Source organism: Lycorma delicatula, chromosome 12, assembly GCF_047948215.1.
Source record: "Lycorma delicatula isolate Av1 chromosome 12, ASM4794821v1, whole genome shotgun sequence".
Classification (NCBI taxonomy): domain Eukaryota; kingdom Metazoa; phylum Arthropoda; class Insecta; order Hemiptera; family Fulgoridae; genus Lycorma; species Lycorma delicatula.
The window spans coordinates 29,614,430-29,638,028 of NC_134466.1; the positions used below are offsets into that span (position 1 = coordinate 29,614,430).

The 23,599-nt window shown below is 30.8% G+C and overlaps 1 protein-coding gene across 3 annotated transcripts in view; it reads left to right on the forward strand.

Annotated features, from left to right (window-relative positions):
• The window catches only part of LOC142332914 (FERM, ARHGEF and pleckstrin domain-containing protein 1-like), a 410,843-nt gene that overhangs the window by 199,415 nt on the left and 187,829 nt on the right, over positions 1–23,599 (forward strand). For all 3 annotated transcript variants that reach the window (XM_075379617.1, XM_075379618.1, XM_075379619.1), the window contains exons 8-10: positions 8,777–8,932; positions 12,344–12,504; positions 14,928–15,002. In XM_075379617.1, coding sequence (XP_075235732.1) covers positions 8,777–8,932; positions 12,344–12,504; positions 14,928–15,002 — 392 coding nt within the window. The remainder of the gene's footprint in view (positions 1–8,776; positions 8,933–12,343; positions 12,505–14,927; positions 15,003–23,599) is intronic.

Genomic DNA, 23,599 nt, shown 5'->3' on the forward strand with positions numbered 1-23,599 from the left:
GAACTGCCTTTTTTGTTCTGAACTATTGGCTGTGGTAAAAGGAATTTTTAAAACTGCAATATTGTACTTCTATTGTGCATTTTTGTGTCACTGGGTTAGTAGTAGCATATCAGAAATAATCTTTGTTGCACTTCAACATGTCTACAGCAGTGAAAAGGTTAATAACAATACCCAACAAAGAATCTTTTTTTGAATGCTTCCTTCACTTTATGAGTCAAATCTTATTAATTTTGGATTGAGAAAAACGAATATGACGAAGAGAAGCTTTTATTAATTCCAGTTTCTGGAATGATATACAATAGGTGGAAGTATTTTACTTTAATGGATTAAGAGAAAACGATACATTTTAATTACATATATCAAAATAGAAAGTCCCATTTGACAATTTTTAAAAACAGTTACATTCTAACAGTTCTTAATTGATGGAAGAATACCTGGCAGTTGATTGGGTCTGAAAAGAATCATGTGGTGGCTTCATGAGATCATTGTCTTTTGACATTCCTCTTGTAGGTGAGTTCTGGAGCATCCCTTCACACAGACCAGCAGTAATTCGCAAGCATTGCTTTATTCCAACAGCCCTGATGTTTTTGTTCCATTAGAGAAATATCCTGATGGAATCTTTCTCTGTGTTATCACTGACAACTGCACAACCAGGAGAGAAAAAGTCTAGGTATAAGTGGGGAAAATGTATGTTGAATCTGATTTGATGGTATTTTTGCAGAAGTACTTTCACCAACTGACTAGTTTTTATCTCTTTTAAAGTTACCTAAAAATTCATGAATGACTCCTTTTAAAGTTTCCCAAGCTTCCTCTTCTTTTCCCTCCAACACTTGGTCAAATGTAGGATCCTTTACAAGTTATCAAATTTTTTGCCCAACAAAAATACCTTCCTTAACTTTTGCATCACTTAATGTAGGAAATTTGTCTTTTTAAGTACTTAAAGGCTCGTCCTTCTCGTTTTATACTTTTGACAAAATTTTTCATCAAACCCAGCTTTATATGAAAGGGTGGAAGAAGAACATCTTTTGGGTTCATGAGAGGCTCAGCAACAACATTTTTCTCGCTAGAGTTAAGATTTCTTGCAGGCCAGTCTGCTTGAATATAATGCGATTCCTATCCCTGCTGTTTAATATACATAAAAAGAAGCGGTATTTAGTGTACCCCAGTTGCATTCTTAAGAGTACAGCGATGACTTTTAGATCACCACAGATTTTCCACATGTGTTCAGCATATTTGATTGACATATTTGATGCCAGTCTTGAGGATTGCCATGTTTGCTTAAGTCTCCTTCATGTGAATTGCATGACCAACAGGAATAGAAGGAAGACATACTTGTGAAGTCTGTCTGTTGTTGTGAAGAAATACAGCTTTCAAACTAAGCTTGAAGGAGTGTACGAATAGCCTCCAATTAGTTGGACCATGAATCAAATTCAAACATTTCATCAAACCATTAACATCGCAGCAAACAAGAAGATTGCTTTTCTTCTCAAAAAAAGAAAGCAGATCCCTATGATGATGTCTGTGTTGTGAGACCCTGACATCACGTTGGAAAAAATTCCATTGCTGTAGTATTGACCCTAGAAGTTCTGCCTTCTGCTTTGACAAATCAAGATAATGAGATCACTCAATTCTGCTTGACTCAGTCTGTGTAGTGTATCATCTTTTTATCACAATCAGAGTCATAGGATGTGGAAAGTTTTTTTGGTTCTTCTTCCACACTGTCTTCATTTTCTACTTCAAGCTCATAATTTTGGGGTGGAGTAGGAACTGATAAACTACCTGAATATGGAATACATCGAATAGCAGATGGAAGATTTGAGTATTGAACTGTTCCTTTTGTCTTCATTGACAATCCTGCCTTTGTAGGTGGAATTAAGCAGAAATAGCAGTTATCTATATGGTTTGTAGGCTTCTGCCAAACCATTGGCACAGCAAAAGCCATAGATCATTTTTTATTTTTCAGCCATTCTCGTAGTATAACTGAACAAGAGTTGGAACATATATGTGGAGCTCATGACTTATTCTGGTCCCCTAGCTTCATACCAAAATAATGTTGATAAGCAGATTCACAAGAGGTGTCAGATTGTGTTTCTGTGATGAAAATGTTATTTCATCACAGATGTAACAAAAATTATTCACTGAATTTACACATTTTCATGGCATTTTGATATAAGAAATTTTTCACTTCAAAAGCAGAAAACTAGAAATTCTGTACTAATTACAACACAAACAATATGAAAATCACAGTCACAGCAATAGTAATATTGTTTATAACCTACAAACAGCTGGAGAACATTGTGTTTTGTCATTTAACAGGTGTGACAACTCCAAAAATAAAATTACCCCCAAGCTAAAAATGTAAATCAGGTAAAAAGGACATCATGGTATCTTCAAACTAAGACCTAATTGGTCATTTTTATGGTGATTTTTGAATTCAGCAGACAGAAATCTCCTCTATGAATCATGAGACCTTGCCGTTGGTGAGGGGGCTTGAGTGCTCAGGGATACAGAGTAGCTGGACCGAGGGTGCAACCATATCGGAGAGGTATCTGTTGAGAGCCAGACTAAGGAATGATTCCTGAAAGAGGGCAGCAGCTCTTTCAGTAGTTGTTAGGGGCGTGAGTCACAATGACTTAAACGGCCATATCAACATCACTCAGTCCTCTGAGTACTGCGCAGCTGAAAGCAATGGAAAACTACAGCTGCTTTTTTTCCAAGAAAATGTGGCTCTCTGCATTTTCATATAGCAATGATGGAGGCGCCTTCCTTGGTAAAATATTCCGAAGGTAAACTAGTCCCCCGTTCGGATCTCTGGGTGGGGACTACTAAGGAAGGGGTCACCCGAAAACTAAAAAATAACATTCTACGAGTCGGAGCGTGGAATGTTAGAAGCTTAAAAAAGGTTGGTAAAATTTAAAAAGGGAAATGGATAGGGTAAATGTGGATATAGTAGGAATTAGTGAGGTTCGGTGGGAAGAGGAAGGCGACTTTTGGTCAGGTGATTTTAGAGTAATTAACTCAGCTTCAAATAATGGGCGGGCAGGAGTAGGTTTCATAATGAACAAGAAGATAGGGAAGAGAGTAGAGTACTTCAAAACGCATAGCGATAGAATCATTGAAATAAGGATAAAATCAAAACCTAAACCGACAACGATTGTTAACGTCTATATGCCTACAAGCGCCCATGATGATGATGAGGTAGAGTGTGTATACGAAGAGATTGATGAAGCAATTAAACACGTAAAAGGAGATGAAAATTTAATAATAGTTGAAGATTGGAATGCAAGCATTGGAAAAGGCAAGGAAGGAAATATAGTGGGTGAATACGGGCTGGGCAAAAGGAATGAAAGAGGGGAACGACTTATAGAGTTTTACACCAAGTATAATTTAGTAATTGCCAACACCCAATTTAAAAATCAAAATAGAAGAATATACACTTGGAAAAATCCAGGCGATACTGCAAGGTATCAGATAGATAGATCATGGTTAAGCAAAGATTTAGAAATCAACTCGTTGACTGCAAAACTTACCCTGGAGCAGACATTGATAGCGACCATAATTTGGTGATAATGAAATGTAGATTGGGGTTTAAAAACCTGAAGAAAAGGTGTCAGATGAATCGGTGGAATTTAGAGAAGCTTGAGGAAGAGGAGGTAAAGAAGATTTTTGAGGAGGACATCGCAAGAGGTCTGAGTAAAAAAGATAAGGTAGAAAATGTAGAAGAAGAATGGGAGAATGTTAAAAAGGAAATTCTTAAATCAGCAGAAGCAAACTTAGGCGGAATAAAGAGAACTGGTAGAAAACCTTGGGTTTCAGACGATATATTGCAGCTGATGGATGAACGTAGAAAATATAAGAATGCTAGTGATGAAGAAAGTAAAAGGAACTATCGGCAATTAAGAAATGCTATAAACAGGAAGTGCAAACTGGCGAAAGAAGAGTGGATTAAAGAAAAGTGTTCAGAAGTGGAAAGAGAAATGAACATTGGTAAAATAGACGGAGCATACAGGAAAGTTAAGGAAAATTTTGGGGTACATAAATTAAAATCTAATAATGTGTTAAACAAAGATGGTACACCAATATATAATACGAAAGGTAAAGTCGATAGATGGGTGGAATATATTGAAGAGTTATACGGAGGAAATGAATTAGAAAATGGTGTTATAGAGGAAGAAGAGGAAGTTGAGGAGGATGAAATGGGAGAAACAATACTGAGATCTGAATTTAAGAGAGCATTAAAAGATTTAAATGGGAGAAAGGCTCCTGGAATAGACGGAATACCTGTAGAATTACTGCGCAGTGCAGGTGAGGAAGCGATTGATAGATTATACAAACTGGTGTGTAATATTTATGAAAAAGGGGAATTTCCGTCAGACTTCAAAAAAAGTGTTATAGTCATGATACCAAAGAAAGCAGGGGCAGATAAATGTGAAGAATACAGAACAATTAGTTTAACTAGTCATGCATCAAAAATCTTAACTAGAATTCTATACAGAAGAATTGAGAGGAGAGTGGAAGAAGTGTTAGGAGAAGACCAATTTGGTTTCAGGAAAAGTATAGGGACAAGGGAAGCAATTTTAGGCCTCAGATTAATAGTAGAAGGAAGATTAAAGAAAAACAAACCAACATACTTGGCGTTTATAGACCTAGAAAAGGCATTCGATAACGTAGACTGGAATAAAATGCTCAGCATTTAAAAAAAATTAGGGTTCAAATACAGAGATAGAAGAACAATTGCTAACATGTACAGGAACCAAACAGCAACAGTAACAATTGAAGAACATAAGAAAGAAGCCGTAATAAGAAAGGGAGTCCGACAAGGATGTTCCCTATCTCCGTTACTTTTTAATCTTTACATGGAACTAGCAGTTAATGATGTTAAAGAACAATTTAGATTCGGAGTAACAGTACAAGGTGAAAAGATAAAGATGCTACGATTTGCTGATGGTATAGTAATTCTAGCCGAGAGTAAAAAGGATTTACAAAGATGGACCACTGAATGTGAAAATAGGAGGAGAAAAGATTATGGAGGTAGAAGAATTTTGTTATTTGGGAAGTAGAATTACTAAAGATGGACGAAGCAGGTGCGATATAAAATGCCGAATAGCACAAGCTAAACGAGCCTTCAGTAAGAAATATAATTTGTTTACATCAAAAATTAATTTAAATGTCATGAAAAGATTTTTGAAAGTGTATGTTTGGAGTGTCGCTTTATATGGTAGTGAAACTTGGACAATCGGAGTATCTGAGAAGAAAAGATTAGAAGCTTTTGAAATGTGGTGCTATAGGAGAATGTTAAAAATCAGATGGGTGGATAAAGTGACAAACGAAGAGGTATTGCGGCAAATAGATGAAGAAAGAAGCATTTGGAAAAATATAGTAAAAAGAAGAGACAGACTTATAGGCCACATACTAAGGCATCCTGGAATAGTCGCTTTAATATTGGAAGGACAGGTAGAAGGAAAAAATTAGGTAGGCAGGCCACGTTTGGAATATGTAAAACAAATTGTTAGGGATGTAGGATGTAGAGGGTATACTGAAATGAAACGACTAGCACTAGATAGGGAATCTTGGAGAGCTGCATCAAACCAGTCAAATGACTGAAGACAAAAAAAACAAAAAAAAAAACACAGAAATACATAAGAATACGCTATTTTCGAGAACCCCGAAACATTTTCATTGTTGGGCAGTATAATGCTTTCAAAGATTTTTCAGGAGCTGTTGCTAAGTCCTGTAGTCATGTTCCATATTAAAAAAAAATCAATACTTTATTGTGTATTATTATTAATATAACTGATTTAATTATTATGTACGATTGAGTTTGATGATAATTATTGTAGAAATGGACTGTCAAATTATAAGTATTTCTAAACATTTAGTCTCTTTTACATATTGTCAGATTTTCTTTACTAAACTTCAGAGTGTTTGAGATAAAGTTATTTAGTGCAACCCAAAAAAGTAGTTTTTTAAAACCCTTAAAGTAGTTTTTTTTAAACCCTTACTTTGGCTGATCTTTGGATTTATAAAAATCACAAAATTCCATATCAGATTTTTTTTTTTTTAATTTGATGTTTAAATTAACACCAACTTTAAAAAAAAATTCCAAATTATTAGCTGCATATAATTTTTCTTTTATTCTTGATGGGCATGGCAAAGAAAAGAAAATGACTATTGTGTTGCCAGATCGCTTTCATATCAAAAAATAAATTTATTATATGCAGTTAATGGTCAGTTGCCCCTGAAGCAATTCAGAAATGTTTCACTCAGTTTCTTTGCTGCATTTACTATGGTAAAAAAATTGTGATAAAGATTCTTATATTTGAATTTTATTATTTAATAGATAATGCTGAATTTCTACTAAACCAGACATCTCTGATTTGAGTCCCAGTGATGCTATACTTTATAAAAAAAAAACAAAAAAATGAAAAGTATTAAAGTTATACTTTTGAGATTTGGCAGATCAGTTTGAAATGCTATGATTTATAACACTTCAGAATTTTAAAACAACATGGTTATGGATTTTATAAATTTCAACCAGCCTATGGAATCTGAGTTCTAAAATGGCTCCTTTTTAGATTTACTTTAAAAATAAATTTAAGTAATTAACAATATGTGAAATAGTTTTTCACTAGCAACGCAAGCGTTTTGCTAAACTGTATACATAAATGTTTAATTCAATTAAATATTTATGTATACTTATATACTTAATGAAAATCTGACACTCCATTTTCAAGGAGTTTATTATCAAATTTAATTTTACACTGTATTTAATTGTAAAATGATAATGATTGTATGTTTATATTGGCCCTTTCCCACCTACTGCCAGACCAGGCTTGAACTTTGTAATCTTATCTTCTTAGCTTTTAAGATTGGCATCATTTTTGTTCATATTTGGTCTGATCAATATCAGTTTTTGTAACATTATAATCTTGTGCTATCTAATGGAAAAAAAAAGTAGCTCCTTAAAGTAGCTACAAAATGATAAAATTATATGCCAGCTGTGCATGCACATATAAACATAATTGTGTTTTCTTTGGTTGTTGCTAGTGAAATGTGATTTGTATTGGAGTGTTATTTCATATGAAGTTTATAAAAAAATATAATAATAAAATATCCCATTTTGTTAAGTAATACTGATTATAAAGCTTTTGGAATCAGCCTTTTTGTGTAATTAATTTTTTCAGCCGTTTTTTTAATACTGATGGGCTTATAAGTTTTATAGTAGAAGACTGACAAAAATAATTATGTTTGTTCTTTTTCAAATAATTCCTAGTATGGTTGAAAGAATGTGTAACTTGCCATAATTAAAGGCATTTTTAGATGACATGTGTAATATGGGCCTAACTTCTAAATCTGATTTGGTGATTTATTTTTCTGAATCTTAATTTCTTCTTCCCCAGACATGTTTTTGTAAATTTATGGAACTTAAATTTAGTGGCTCATTGATACGTAGAAATATGTTCATAAAGCATAGAATTTGAAGTTTTTCTGTCGATGATCTTATTCTCATAACTACATTAATATTCTTAGCTAGTATCATCTGTTGCAGCTTCAATATATGCATATATTACTTCAAAAATTGGAAATAGTGTTTTAATAATTGTGTGGGCTTTTGCTCGCAGAGTTATCGCTATTCACAAGTTACTGGATAAAATAAAATGATGAGATAAAAGATGTGTTCTCGAAACCAAATTTTTAATGAAATCAGGAGACTACTGAAGTTGTTGAAGAACTACTTTGCTTCCAGCACAGTAAAATCCAGGAATTTCATCATTTCCATTTTTGGCATCACAGCTGTTACATATTTTAATCATGTTACCTATTTAAATATCTTTCAGATTCAGTAGTCAATTTCAGAGTGATATCAAAAGTTTATTTGAAATTTTCAAATTTTTAACATATTTTGAACTCTTATCGAGCAATGTATATGTGGCTCTTTGTTCTTCAAGTCTTTTAGAACCCTCTGCTGTAAATTCACGATGTCTACAATCATAAATTCTAGCAAGTAGCCCTAGAAGTTATTTCTATCTTTGACCTTGCTGATTTGAAAAACCAATTATGTGTATGGGTTACCCTGGTGGAACTTATTAGTTCAGTATATAAAAATGATGAGTTCTTATGAGTCATCACCAGATTAGACAATGATATTATAATTTGTAAACCACATAATAACTTTCTGAAGAGTCTATATTGTCATAGACAACAATTGATGTAGACACTATTTATCAATTTAGACTACAGTATTAAATTTAGTAACAAAAGTTCTAGTTTATATATATATATATATATATATATATATATATGTTTTTGTTTTTATTTATGATGTGTATAGTAATGAAATTGATGAGTTTTGAACTATGGTAAACATTCCAGGATCATAAGAAAACTGCAGTTAAAATTTCATAATGATTAATTCAGTAGTTTTCACGGTTATCGAGAACAAACGAAAAAGACATACTCTTTGTATAGTAACTAGATGAAGGAGCGCATAATTGACAGTTTTACATTATAAAAAGATAGTACAGCTTTCATAACTGATTCAGGTGTGGTTTGTATGTGAAAAAGAGTAAGCACTGTTGTTATGATTATCCATTTTAGTTTGATATTAAATTTTCTTGCCAGGAACTGTTCTATGCTAATGATAACTAAACTTACCTAACTGGAATCTTATATTGGAATGTGTTATACAGAAACATATACATATGCACAGTGTGCATATAAAAAATTTACATACATAACGCTGTTGTATAATACAAAATTTGGTTTACTGTTTCAGGATAATGAAGGAGTACCACTGAATTTATCAGTTGCGCATATGGGTATTGTTGTCTTCCAGAATTACACTAAAATAAATACATTTTCATGGGCGAAAATTAGAAAAATCAGTTTTAAACGTAAAAGGTTCCTAATTAAGTTACATCCAGAAGGTTATGTAAGTGATTATATTAATATCTACTATTTACAATTGTTATATGATTCTTATATTAAATTTTATTTTTTAAATATAGATAAATGAGTTAAAAATCTGGTGAATAATAAATATCTGTAACTGGATGTGCATTTTGGCTTTTAAATGATGATCATCAGCAGAAATAAAGGAATTAGTAAAATGAAATAAAGGAATTAACAAAAGCAAACATATATGTTGTACATATTTGTTATTTTTAATGGTATTCGATTAGCTGTTTAGGAATCTAGATAATAAATGAGCACATACTGCTATAATGAAGTTTGTACTAAGCCTCTCAAATCAGATGACCAATTTCAGTTTTATTATACTTTATAAAGTGTTAGTTGAGTAGCTGATTGTTATTGAAAAAGAACTATGATGTGTTAGACACTATTTTGCTACAGAGATTGTCAGTGTGTTTTGATCATCATGAAGATGGAATGCTATATCTGTTGTATTTTCAGGGGACTGGATATCTTATAATATTTGGTGATATGTTAATATGTCTATTAGGCTAATGCAATGTTAAGGTTTATTAGAATTCTTACTGACTGTATAGGTTATGCGTATGTATGGCAAAAGTTTGAATTAGCACATAGAGTTGATTGCATTCCAAGTGGTGATGAAACTGAAATAAAAAAAATTGTTCCAATTTTTTTAGGTGTTTGTTAGCAAAATTTTAGCTCATTTTTACTGGATGTATTTTATTTTTTCAATAAGGAAGGAAGGTGCTCTTTACCCCTTTGTATTAATTTGTTTAGTTTATATAAATCTTTTTTTGAAATAATGAGACTTATTGAGATAAGAACCTTGCTTTTTCTGATTTTTAATGTTTGAATGAGGATTGTTTTGTTTGAGTGAATCTGGTTCTTCTATAATACCGTTTGATTTGCCGAAAGTAGGGCCTTTAATCTGGAGAATCCTAGGTTCAAATCCTGATCAGTTTTAGCATTTTTCATATGATGCAAAATTTTTAAATCATGTTCCTTTGTAGAAGCTTTGAGCCTTGGTAAAATAAGATATGATGTATTAATAATTTATGAAGATGAATACTGTTGTAAGAGACCTACCTTGGGTTGTCTCTGTACACTTGATAGAAAAAATAATTGAGGGAATGTGATCTATGATTTATATAAAATTGAAACTTTGTTCATCATTCTGTTTTACCTCTTTTCTTATATTGTCCTTGAATTTCATAAAGAACTGAAACAAATTTTAGTATTAATCATGAAAGAGAAGTTTTTTTTTTGAACAGTTGAAATATTTCCAATTGTTAAAAAGATATTTCAAGGTCTTAAAAATTAATTGATGGAAAAATTGTACTTATGTTATGTTTAATCTTGTTCTTTTCTGTATCTCTTTGTGAATGACAAATTATTTGAAGAAAACCTGTAAGGGTTTGGAAAATTTGATTAAATTACCACTTTCCTGTTTTTCGTCAGTATATTTTCAGCATTCCATAACTAAATGAGAATATATTTATAATTATTAATCAAAAAGAGTCATTCACACAAGTAGAAGAACTTTATACCATATTCTATCCTTTTGACTGTACTTTTTTACAACACATTGTAAATTTTTCCAGCAGTTTTAATTAAAATTCTTATTTTTTTCACAACCAATTTTCGATCATATTGTTTGTTGACATTTTTAAATGGTTTATGTTAAACTTTTTATTAGGAAAAAAATTTTCTGCTGTATTTCTGCTAATCATGATAGCAGTTTTAATAAATCGCTGCCATATTGAAATTGGTAAAACATAGTAAATTGAATACTAATTAAACAATTATTCTTTTATATATCTATTATTTTTGTTTGTTATAAATTTATTTAAAGAAAACTTGTAATACAATAACAAAAATTATCCTCTTTTGTCCATTGTTATATTTGTGTAGTTCTACATTCTGTAATTTTATTAAGAGACTATACATAAAAGAAAATTTATTTAATTAGTATTCAACTTACAATGGTTTACCAGTTAAAAAAAAGTGATATCTTAGAAATCAGTTTTTAATCTATAAATTTTAAATCGTGATTTAGAGAAAATAGAATTTTTTATAACTTGAATTACTGCTCTTGACCTGCTCATTAAATAAAATATTTTTATTTGGTTTACATACTTGTGTAAGTATTATAAAAAAATTAAAAATAATAAAATTTGAACCCTCAAGTAAGAATAATTTTTAGAAATTTTAGATGGGGCTTCTTTTGTCCTATTATTTTTATTTTTTGATTTACTCTTTCATAAAATATTTAAGAAAAGAATCTAATGCAACAAAAGTTAAACAAATATAATGAAAACATATTTCTTATTAAAAACATTCTTTTCAGATTCTAATCAGGGCTTTCTACTACGGGTAATACGAGGGATATTTAGAAAGCAAAGATACAAAGGCAAGAAAATATTTTTAAAGCATTTATTTTGGAATTGAATACATACATAACTTTTATTTTTTATCGTGTACCTTGGGCGATTTGGTGTTTGGTGAACTTGGGAGCAGTTTTTGGCTGAAAGTATTGAAAACTGTACTTTATACCTGTTTATTATGAAAAATTTTCTAAGTATGTTCCTTCAACAAATTTATAAAATTATAATCACTTAGTATTAGTTCATGGCTGTGTGAAAGAAAGAATGAATCTCCCTGTGGAAAATCTGCCTGACGTATTTGTAATCTAAGCAGTGCACATTTTCCTGTCCCCTCATGTCAAAATTACTCATTTTTTTAATATTGATGGTGTTTTTCAGAATTATACAATATGTATATGTATTTCCTTGAGGGAGAACATTGATAAAAATTTGCCTGTTCATGTGGAAGAATACATTGGTCATATTTTTTGTTTTGATGATGTTTTTATTTTGATTATTTTTGCTGTTAATGAATGTATGTTTGTTTGCATCAATTGTTACTGTTTTCACCTGTAATATATATATATATATATATATATATATATTTATTGCGTGTGTGTGCGTGCGTATACATACACACACTTTTCGTGGTCAAGGTTGTCACCTTGATTTTCTTAATGTGCAAAGAATGCACGTACACTCATATATTAAAAATAGTATTTTTTTTACTTGTGTTTTATTCAGATTTCTTATTTCTGTTAACCATCTGAAATGGATGGTCTTTCACTTCTTTTTTGTCATAATTTTTTTCCCACTTTCAATTTTTTACATAAGTTTGCTACTGTTAGTCATTTCATAACATTGTTGTTTTCAGTCAGTTAAACATTTTGGCACAGTTTTCTTCTTGCCTGCTATTTTTCTTTTCTTCCTTTTTCTTCTGAATCTCTTTATATCTGTATTTTAATTTTTAATATGCTTTTATTAGTGAATAGTAAAAATTATTTTTCATATCATTAAAAAAAAAATGTAAACATTTTATTTTACAGGGCTACTACAAAGACACTGTGGAATTTTATTTCGAAGGGCGAAATGAATGTAAAAATTTTTGGAAGAAGTGTGTTGAAAATCATGGTTTCTTTAGGTGTTCTGTTGTTAAAAAAGTACCTCGTCAACGCACAAGAGTTCTTAGTCGAGGTTCATCATTTAGGTAAGTTTAAAAAAACACACTCAGTAGCATGCAAATTAATCCGAAAAAAGGGAATTTTTCATTTATTTCTATATTTTAGCTACACTGTATGACCACACCCATTCTTTAAGTAGTCTGTGTAATGTGAGGTTATTGTTCTTTGGTTTTTAAGCAGTTTTCTTGTAACAAATACAGTGTTTTGTGAAACTTTATTTCATTTTTTATTATAAAATCATATGTTCATTTTCTTTTCTTGTGTGTCTTGAGTTTATAATAATGGAGATAACTCCAAGAAAACGTTCAAAAATTGTTTTTCTTTCTGAGCATACCAGTATGACACGATGATGAATAGCTTCTGAGTGGGTGCTGGACTAGGGACAATGAATGCTATTTTAAAACACTTAAGAAACTCGGGTTCCTTTGCATCTCAAAGGAAAGGCAAATGTGGCCGTAAAAGAAAAACTACTCCACACAGAGTTGAGTTATTAGTGAGAAAAAATAAACTTGATCTAAAATTATCTGTTCTGGGCTTAAATCGAGAATTAACAGCCAGTGGAATAGATTTACACTTTCATCTGTTGGATGCCAACTTTTTGCAGCTGGATGGAAAGTTCATCAGCCAACTAAAAATGCGGCATTTAACACCATTAATGCCTCTTGTGTGTTTTCAAAGAAGCCTCTTGTGGGTTAAAGCACAAGCTAACTAGACCAAAGAAGACTGGAAAAATATTATGCTTTTCAACAATTCACATTTTTTTATGTTCATTGGCAAAGGGTTCCATACATTAAAAAAGCAACAGATGAAAATACCATCACTGGTTCACATGCAACATTCAGTTGGATATTTTATTTCTGGACATCCCTAGAAAAATAAATGTTTTGGGGTTGTTTCACATTTGAATGTCCTTATTCATTACTTTCAGTAGATGGTATGTTGAAAAGTGATGGCTACATCAAGAATCTGAAGGAGTGGTTGTGAAACAATTCAAAATAGTAAAGAAATAAAAAAAAGGAATCTTCATACTTATTTCTTTTAGTGAATGAGTAGGGCTTGAAATTTAGAACCTGTTTTATGAGGTCATCTAAAAATCATTATGAGATTTGTTCAGACAGTTCTTGCTCTGATATGCAGATGGTGAAAGTATGATTAAATGATAATAATATTTGCCAAGTATGATCCTTTAAATAGCATCTGTGAAGTTTTAAAAGCATGCATTTGGTTGCTTGTTATGGTGATCAATTAAAGCAAACTTAGTTCTTATACTTTCTGAAAAATGGTTAAAATTGGAGTCCAAGGTTTTATAGAAAACTTTGTTTTGAAAGGTGTAACTCCTATGGACATACAAAAAGGGTTAGATTTTACTTTAAAGGATTGTTCCCTTTCATTTTCATCAATAAGAAATAAAAAAAAGGAATCTTCACACTTATTTCTTTTAGTGAATGAGTAGGGCTTGAAAAGTAGGGCTTGGTTGCTGAATTTAAACATATTTGACATCCATTCAAGATGGTTAATGAATCGCAAAGCATTTGCTTAATAGTCATGTGAACAATTTTTGAGGATGTTTAAGACTTATTTAATTGAGATTTCTTTGGGTTTTTTGACATTTTATTACAATATATGAATCATGGGTTCACCATTACATTGAGGACACCAAACAGCAGTCGAAATATAGGTTGGAGAAGGCGAACGTGTGTCAAAGAAAGCAAATGGTTTCATCTGCAGGAAAAGTCATGGCTATGGTTTTTTGAATTCTCATGGTGTGATGCCCATAGAGTACTTGAAAAAAGGCAGAACTGTCACCGGGAAGTTTTATACTTCACTAATCAACTGATTGTGGGTTGTTATTTGGGCTAAATGTCCATATTTGACCAAAAAGAAAGTGCTTTTTCGTTATGGTAATGTGCCTACACACATGTTGAGTTGTTGCAGCAAAACTCTATGACCTATGCTTTGAAGTGCTTTCATGTGGACTGTATTGGTCTCAGATTTGGCTCCCAGTGATTACTTTCTCTTCCCATACCTGAGGAAATGACTCACTGGATAACGATTCACTTTAAATGATGAGGTCGAAGCTGAGATTATCACTTATTTTGCAGAATTGTGCAAATTGCAGTATACTGAGGATAATAAAAAGTGGGAAAGTCATTATTAGTATAACTGTATCCAATTGTAAAGTGTAAAAATAAGTAAAAAATTCTGAAAAATCTTGTATTTCTTTGTCAGGATGAGAACTTTCCAAATAATCTCATAAACCAATCACGGGAATTAGCTAATACTGAAAGTAATATGGATCAAATGCAAGCGTTTTGCAATTAGATTCTATAGTTATGAAGCAAAGTAATTGCCGGTTGTTTTTTTACCTTTTATGAAATTTTTTCACTTCATTTTTCTTTGTTTCCATGAAAAATGTAACACTGGTAACTGGTTTTTTTGTCCTTTTTAGGTACAGTGGAAAAACACAAAAGCAAATTGTTGAATTTGTACGTGAAAATTATGTTAAACGGCAGACATTTCAAAGGTAAGTGACATCTATTTTTGGTATTAATTCATATTTAATTTTTAAAAAAAATTCTGTTATAGAGATATATACATTTTTATTGAGTAGTAAGTTTAGATTTATAGTTAGTTTGTTCCTGTAGCATTGTTTTACACTTTTATTATTAGTTGCTGCTGGTGTACATATTGTAAAAATTATTTGATTTTTTTTTTCTATGATAGTGTTTATAATTATTGTTATTATTAGTCGATGCTTTGCTTGTCATTTAATAGAATACAGCAATTTTGACTACCTGTATTTTATCATTTTGTTGTTTATTGTTTATTATTTACTTTTTATTAATTGGTATGGTATTGTTCATGTTAGTGAACTTGGCCTGGATATGAATTGCTTTTGGCATGCATTTTTAATTATTTATTTACAGACATGTGTTTTTATAGTTTGATTTATTTTCATGTGTTTTAACAATTTTTTATTTTACACGATGTACATATGTATGTGTAAGTGTACAGATTTATAATGTGTGAAATATGTTAAAAATTTTGTTTTTGAAAGTTTTTTTTTAGGCTGATAAATATTTTCTATTATTATTTTTAATTACAATTTTAGTATATTTTGATTGGTTTTTTGCTTTATATGAGGGCTATTCAGAAAGTAACTTCTGATTCCTTATTAAAAAACCATTTTATTATTTACATATCATAGCTACAACTTCTAGCCACTTTTCTATATAATTGTCATTTAAATTAAAGTACTTGTCATATGTAAACAAGTTTTTCAATACCCTCATCATAAAACTCAGCTGCCTGTAAATTAAGCCCGTTAATAACACTGTTTTTCAACTCCTTGTCATTTTCAAAATGCTGCGCCACTAACCATTTCAGCATTTATGGAAAAAGGTGCCCAAATTGGGAGCCAAGTCAGGGTTGTGTAGAGGATGGTTAAACAACTTTCACTTGAAATTGTCGATTTGGCGTTGAGTGCGTACTGTAATTTGCAGAATTCATTCAGAATTTACATTGTCATGAAGAAAAAATGATGCCATGACATGCTCAGCATGCCGTGTCCTTTGCTTTGTTTGGCCTTTCTCAATTTCTTCAGTGTCTTACAGTGTTTCAGCGTTATTTCAGTTCAGGACTATTCAGAAATTAAGTTCTGACCTTGGTATTGTAAGGAGTTAAAAAATGGTGTAACTACCTGGTTTAAATCACAGGCGGCAGAGTTTTATGACAAGGGTATTCAAAAACTTGTTTACAGATATGACATGGGCCTTAATTTGGATGGCAGTTATGTAGGAAAGTAACTGAAAGATTAGATGTTTATAATAAACAGGTTTTTGATCAACTGGTTTTTTTTTTTTAATAATAAATTGGAAGTTACTTTCTGAATAGCCCTTATATATTAAAAAATAAATTTGAAGGTTTTATTTAGAATTGTTTTAAAATTTTTTGAAGGGGAGACTATTTAATAATTACGTATAGATTGGGTGATTGTTCAAAACATTACTGACTTATTTTACCAAATTTTTTTGGCAAAGTGATACTAAATTCTATTTTAATTTGGTCTTTTTCGGTATTTTGTCTGTTCTTTTTGTGTTTGTGATAAGTTAAAACAATTTTTATACAATTATTTAGTACAGTTCCTTGCTCATTAGGTGGAATGATGTATATGTATTGATTTTCATAAAATTTTGATTAATACAGTGGCCTTTAAATGGTAGGGAGTGAATTTCTGACTTTTATAATTTAAAAGACAACACTTAGTGATCTGATTAAATTTTTAAGCCCAGTTATAGTCTATTGAACTACTTATTGATGTTTTTTTTTTAAATATATATCTGTGATGGTTAGTCCCTCTTTAAAACAGAATTTGAGCAACCATGGAAGTTAAAAATGATCGATATGCATCACTGTAAGAAATTCTTAAGTATTAATGTGAGCTTAAAAATATTTTTATTGGTTCAGTTGTCCAGTCGTTTTCTTTCGTGGAGGGTCGAAGGAGAAGAACAGTGGAGAGAAATTTACTGTTGTCAAACTACTGCTCTTGACAAATTAATCATGTGTCCTTCCTTCCTTCCACTTCTGATGTGACTTAGGCAACTGTGCACTCTTCCTTGGACAGTTTGAACAATATTCAATGTTCGTACTAGGATTTATCTTGTTGACATTCTTCATTCAGTGATATACTGAATCCATAGAAACAGTGCTTATGATATTGCTAATACGATTTGATTTTTAGCGCTACCTAATTTTGTACTTAATTTTGATTTTCACTTATTAATCCAGTTTCATTGTACGGCTCAATTAGTGAATTATTAATGTTTATAAAAATTTATTCAAAACTAGGATAATAGATTTTGTTGAGAAATAAAGTGCTTAGTGTATTAAAAATTACCTCAACAAATTATTAAAATAAATAATTCATTCAAAAAATCTAAAATTTTATTAAAATTATGAATTTCTATTGTATGATTGCACTAAGAAGCTACACCATTAAAAAAAAGCTCCTTATTATATGTTTTTGGTTAAGATGTTTTAATAAAGTTATTGAACATTAACTTATTTCATATGATGCTTTGAAGAGTAAAACCAGTTTTTTAGATTGAATAAAAAAAATTGTTTTCATTAAATTTCTTGAATTCTCAAGAGTTCTACATATAATAATGAGTTAATTGAATCAGACACTTGCCAAAATTGTATTTCCTAATTAGAAGTCAAATGAGAGGAAAGTACACATACACAAATTATTGACTCAAGGCTAAGTAGGGGAAAAAATTGAGAACAAAAAAATAAGCCAACGATTCCCTCAGTTCCATTGTACTTTACCTCATATGTATGTTACAGTTGAAGTGAGTAGAAGAAGGAGAAGGATGTACATATATTTTAATGTATGCATATCTTGTTTATTTATAGTCTTGTTCTGACTCTGTTACCTTATATAATAGTACTTAGGTGGTTCACAGATTATTTAGATTATATTGTGGTTGGGGATACGATTAAAACATTTGTAAGTTTTACTGTTGATTCATGGATGTATAATGTAGTATAACTGTTACTAAAGCATCAGGTCATACAATTTTGTCTGTTTGATCTGTAACTGTTAGTTGTAGAAAAAAATGACACAATTTATGAAAGAGGCAATACATTTTTAACTGCCATTTATCTTGCTTGAAAATGTTATTTAATCAGTTGCACCAAATTACTGAGGGTTGATAATAATTGTAGAAAGTTGGAGATGTTCCACACTGATATGGTACATCAAAATACAGTTTTTGAATCACTGTTTGGTAAAATTTTTAATTTAGGATTTTTTCTTAGCCATAACATTTTTTTTTTGAATTGCCAAACTTTTTTTATCATTTATTATGATCAGCAAGGTATGATTTTATTTTGTATTAAATTATCCCTCAAATAAATTATATTAATAACAGTTTTATCATCTGTTTTGGTTTTTATGTTTATAATTGTAACATTTTAAAAATTTGTCTGTTTTTTTCTACTATTATCATTAGTTTTCAACATTTTTCATATTTTCTTTGTTTTTTTTATTACATACTCAGTTAAATTTTTGTTGAAAACTAATGATAATAGTAGAAAAAACAGACAAATTTGAAAATTTACTATTAACACCTATGTAATTATGTAAGTGATCTGATTACTTTTTTTATGAAGTTTTATGATTTGTTCAGAGTTATTAAAATCATTTTTTCTATACTTTAAAAATATTTAAATATTTAAAAAATAAAAATATTTAAATACTTTAGTCGAGTGTATTATTTATTTGAGCTAATATATTTCTCAAATTCTTATAATCTTAGCAATTCAAATTTTCTTACTAATGCCATGGTGTAGCACCTGATGACATGCTTCTTGTATTAATGCAATATAATGTAACACTGTTTTCTGGACATTTGGATTATCCTGATTGATTCAGTGTAAGGGTATTTAAATGCCTACTATTTTTTTTAACCCAATTTCTTATGTAATTTTTGTCAGATTCCCTAGTTTCAAATTGGTACAGTAAATGAATCGCTTATTAAAATGAATTTAGTTTATTATTTCAACATTTGAAAATTGAGATTTTTAATATTTTCTCATCAGTAGATTAATGACTGATTAGTTTGATGCTGTGTTTATGTACAAATGTAAGATTTTATAGTCGATAATAGGAGTGTCTCATTGTTACTATAAAATGTTCAGTTCTCTATTCCATTCACTATTAAAATTCTCTATTCAGTTCACTTATTAAATTGTTTATTGCAGCCCAAATGCAATACAAAAAACATGTGGCCTCCATGGCGTGAGTGGTAGTGTCTCAGCCTTTCATCCGGATCCTGGATTTGAATCCCGGTCAGGCATGGCATTTTCACACGCTACAAAAATTGTCATTTATCTCATCCTCTGAAGTAATACCCAATGGTGGAACTGGAAGTTCCAACATAATTGTTGGAATCGGCTGTTACTATTGCCAGTTTATGAAACAAATTAGATAAAATTAAATTTTAATTAGCTTTAAAGATATCTGGTAAATTGTTTTATTGATATGTTATTTTATTTTTTTTAAATTTTGATTATTTATTTATTTAAAATATTTAATTCTTTTGTTTTGTAATATTGCAAATTTTGTTTCTTTTACTGCCTAATTAAAATCTTTGGTATGTTTTGTTTTTAATAAATTTTGAAATTCTTATGTTAGTATTTAGTTTCTGTGGGCTTTATTCATACCATTTTGCTCAGAGTCAGATTATCAACAATTTTGTTAAAAACTAAAATATTAAAAACAATTTTGTTTATATATATTTATTATCTATTTAACAATGATATTTTTACACCAAACATAAAATAGTGTGTTTTTGGACCCCAGTCTTTTGTCTTTTACCCCAGTTTTCTTGGAAGCTTCAGATTTCTTGAAAAATACAGTTCGAGACCTTTTTTTTCAATTTTTCAGATCAGATTTCTGTTAAAACCAATAAATTTACCCTGTACTTTACATTCCAAGAACTACAATCTGGTTTAATTTTACCGAAGGCACAGAAATCAGGGCAAAATATTTTGCCAGCTGAGACTTGCTAACAAAGCATTTCTTAACCTAGGTTTATATGAACCTTATTTTTTACCCATGACAGAATGGAGATGGTATATGTGTTTGGGGTAAGAGCTTGTGTGTGTGTGTCTGTTACCATTTTCCCCAAAAACTATTGGACCAATTTTGATGCAGTTTTTTGCATTACGTAGATATCACCTGAGAGCAGGTTTTTAGATTAGTTTTATAGTTATAGGCCACCAGGGGGCGCTGCAGTAGATGTGTCTCTCTAAAACGGCTGGGCTGATTTTGATGTGGTGTTTTGCATTTCATAGGTGTCACCTCAGAGCAAGTTCTTAGTTTAGTTTTATAGTTATAAGTCGCCAGGGGGTGTAGATATGTTTCTTGTAAACAGCATTCAGAGTTGTTTAAAATTTTTTATTTTACCACTTATTATTGTAATTAGTACAAAATCCATTCCAGTGGAAGATTGGCTTAGTAATTTTTGTTATGATTTCTTTGGCTTAGCATTTCTGTCACGATTGGCTGACTAAATATGTATATTATTTATTTGCTGATGTAATCGTAAGAAAATTAGAGATAACCGATTGTTAAATAAAAGATTTAATTTAATGTTATTTATTTCAGCTCATAGACAATAAATTTTTAATTATTGGATTTATTTGTATGTTTATACTGTATGCGCACTTTGTTTCAGACCGTTTTATTTTACAAGCTTCCAATCTTGTTTTTCTCTCTTGATTCAATTGGCTAATTGAATATTTCTGTCCTGAATAATATTATACATTTTCATTTTAAATTTGTTTCATTTGTGAATAATAATTTTTGGAATTGGTAATATGAGATTTTTTTTTGGCTGTTAATTGGTTAACAGCCATTTTGTAATACAGTACTGTACACATTTTGTTAATTTTACACATTTGGATATTTGTTCATTTTTTATATCATATTGTTATATGTTTATTTTGCATTGGAGATTATCTTTCTTTAAAAAAAAAAACTATTTTGATTGGAAAAGCAAGCATTCTTCATTTAGAAAATTTTATAGATAAGTATTTTTATGCACAAAGACGTAACCATTTAGTTAAGCTAATTGGTTATTAAAGTCCAGTAACCATTATTAAAGTATAATAACCTTTTCCATTGTTTTAAATAGAAAGAATTTAAAACTTGTTTATAAAAATATTAAAATGTAATAATGTTTATGATTGAAATGCGTACCTACTTTTTCGATTTTAATTTTTTTATGAATGGTTTTTTTTATATGTTCTATTTACAATTTCATAATGCATGTTATTTGGACTAGACACTCATTGTATGAAGTATTGAAAGAACAAAAAAAAAGTGCTATTAACAGTAATTGTAGTGTCCAAAGGAAGCTGACTCATGCTTTTGTATTTTTGTGAAAAATATATATTTTTTCATGAAATGAATTACTTCAGTTAAAATTTATGTGTAAAATATTATTGTAGTTCTTATTTTTTCATTTAAGTAATCACTGATGGTATGTCAGTGTATTTACAAACTTAACTTTACTAGAATCGGTTAAGTTACTGTGAAGTGGAGCTATTTTGCTTATTTTAATAATTTTTCTGTAGTTGACATGATTAAAAATTAAAGTAGGGACTACGATGTGATAGTTCCCAAAGAAATATTGATTGCAATAGAATAAAATTACTTAACGTTGTGAAGTACCTAGTTTTCCTATTTACTGACCCTGTTTCATGAATTCTATCAGCAAATTCTCCTTGCTGTAACCATCCTGAAATGACGTAGCCATAACATTTCAGTTTTGATAGTGCCTGTTTGAATTTTCCCCCTTGTGCTCGACTATGCACCTCCCTCGTGTATATATATATATATATGGACGAAATGATTCCGGAACCGATTTAAACTTTCTCCATACTTAAAATCTCAATTAAGAAAATCGGTTTGCGCCTCCACGTTGGTTCGTCTGGATAACCAGTTAGAAACGTGGAGATTTCTACTGGTGAACTAAATCGGAATCACCTCTCTGGATCACATCCAGAGTTTTAACTCGGGAATTTATTCCCACCCAAGGCTTGCCTTTGAAAGTCAAATATGGAAGGTCTTTTAAGAAAAAATCCACCGTCTGGTAAATACCAGAGAAGGCTGCACTCGGATCCGGTGGGCAGCTGCTTAAAAGATAACAATGAATCGGAGCGTTTGGAAACACCCAAAAACAACACAACTTCAAAATTGAGGATAAGACACAAGCAAATAAACTACATTGCCACTCACAACATTAATTCTCTAACTCAACCCGGCAAACTAAAAACTCTAACAGACATAATGGACAAACAAAAAATCCTAATCGCAGGACTTCAAGAAATGAGAAACACCGATCGAGAGCCGTTTGAATCTCAGGGTTACAGAATTTACAAAGGAATGCCCGGGAAACGTGTGATGAAGAATTGCCCACAGTTCGGAACAGGATTTGCAATCAATCTTAAAATAATTGACTCAGTCGTAGAATTTAAGTCTTACTCCCCCAGGATTTCAACCTTGACTTTAAAATCAGCCAGTAAATTCTACACCATAATAAATGTCCATGTTCCCACCCATGACAAAAACAATCTTAAAAAAGATAGAGAAGAGATGGACAAATTCTGGGAACTTCTTGACCAAACTGCAAACAACATAAATAAGACCCACACCAAGATTTTAATAGGGGACTTTATGCCCAACTTGGTAAAGAACGAAGATATCGTGATATTATCAGAAAATGGCCTGCCCAAAAGAAAACTAACAAGAACGGCAAAAGACTTGTCGAATTTTGCAGAAACCATAATATGATCTCAAAATCCATCTATTTTATGAGAAAACCAAACAAATTGAAGACTTGGAAACACCCAGATTGGAAAAAAGGGGAATGGCAACTCGATCATGTTTGCATGGACCGGAATTATCACAAGGAGATTTATAATGTAAAAGTCTTGAGAGGAACAGATACTGGATCGGACCATTACTTAATTAAAGCTAAAATAAAATTCACCCCGCATAAAAAGAAAAAATCCCAACCTAAAAACAAAAGAGCTTATGATCCACATAAATTAATAAACAATGTCATCTTTGAAGAAACAACAAAAAAAATCAAATTAACTAATAATTTAAAAGAACTGACATCCCAACTGAAAGAAATTGCTGAAGAACTAGCCCCTATAAACCCAAGAAAAAAACACCAGTGGTGGAATGAAGAATGTGACAAAGCAGTCAAAGACCGACACCGGGCTTGGATCAACCACCAAACCCAGAAAACTGAAGAATCTAACCATGAATTCACCAAACAAAGGAAAATAACTCAGAAAATTATAAGAGGAACCAAACGACAAGCCCAAAAAAACTTGATTCAGCAAATAGAAGAAAGTTCCAAGAAAACTAACTCCCGAGACTATTATAAAATTTTTGGTCAGGCTCTTCAAAGATATGAACCACCCACCCTTATGCTGAGAGGAAAAAAAGGAAATATGGCCCACACCAATAAAGAAAATGCTGAAATTTTGGCAGAAACCTTCAATAGACTCCTCAACTGTGACGACCACCCAGAGCTTTTT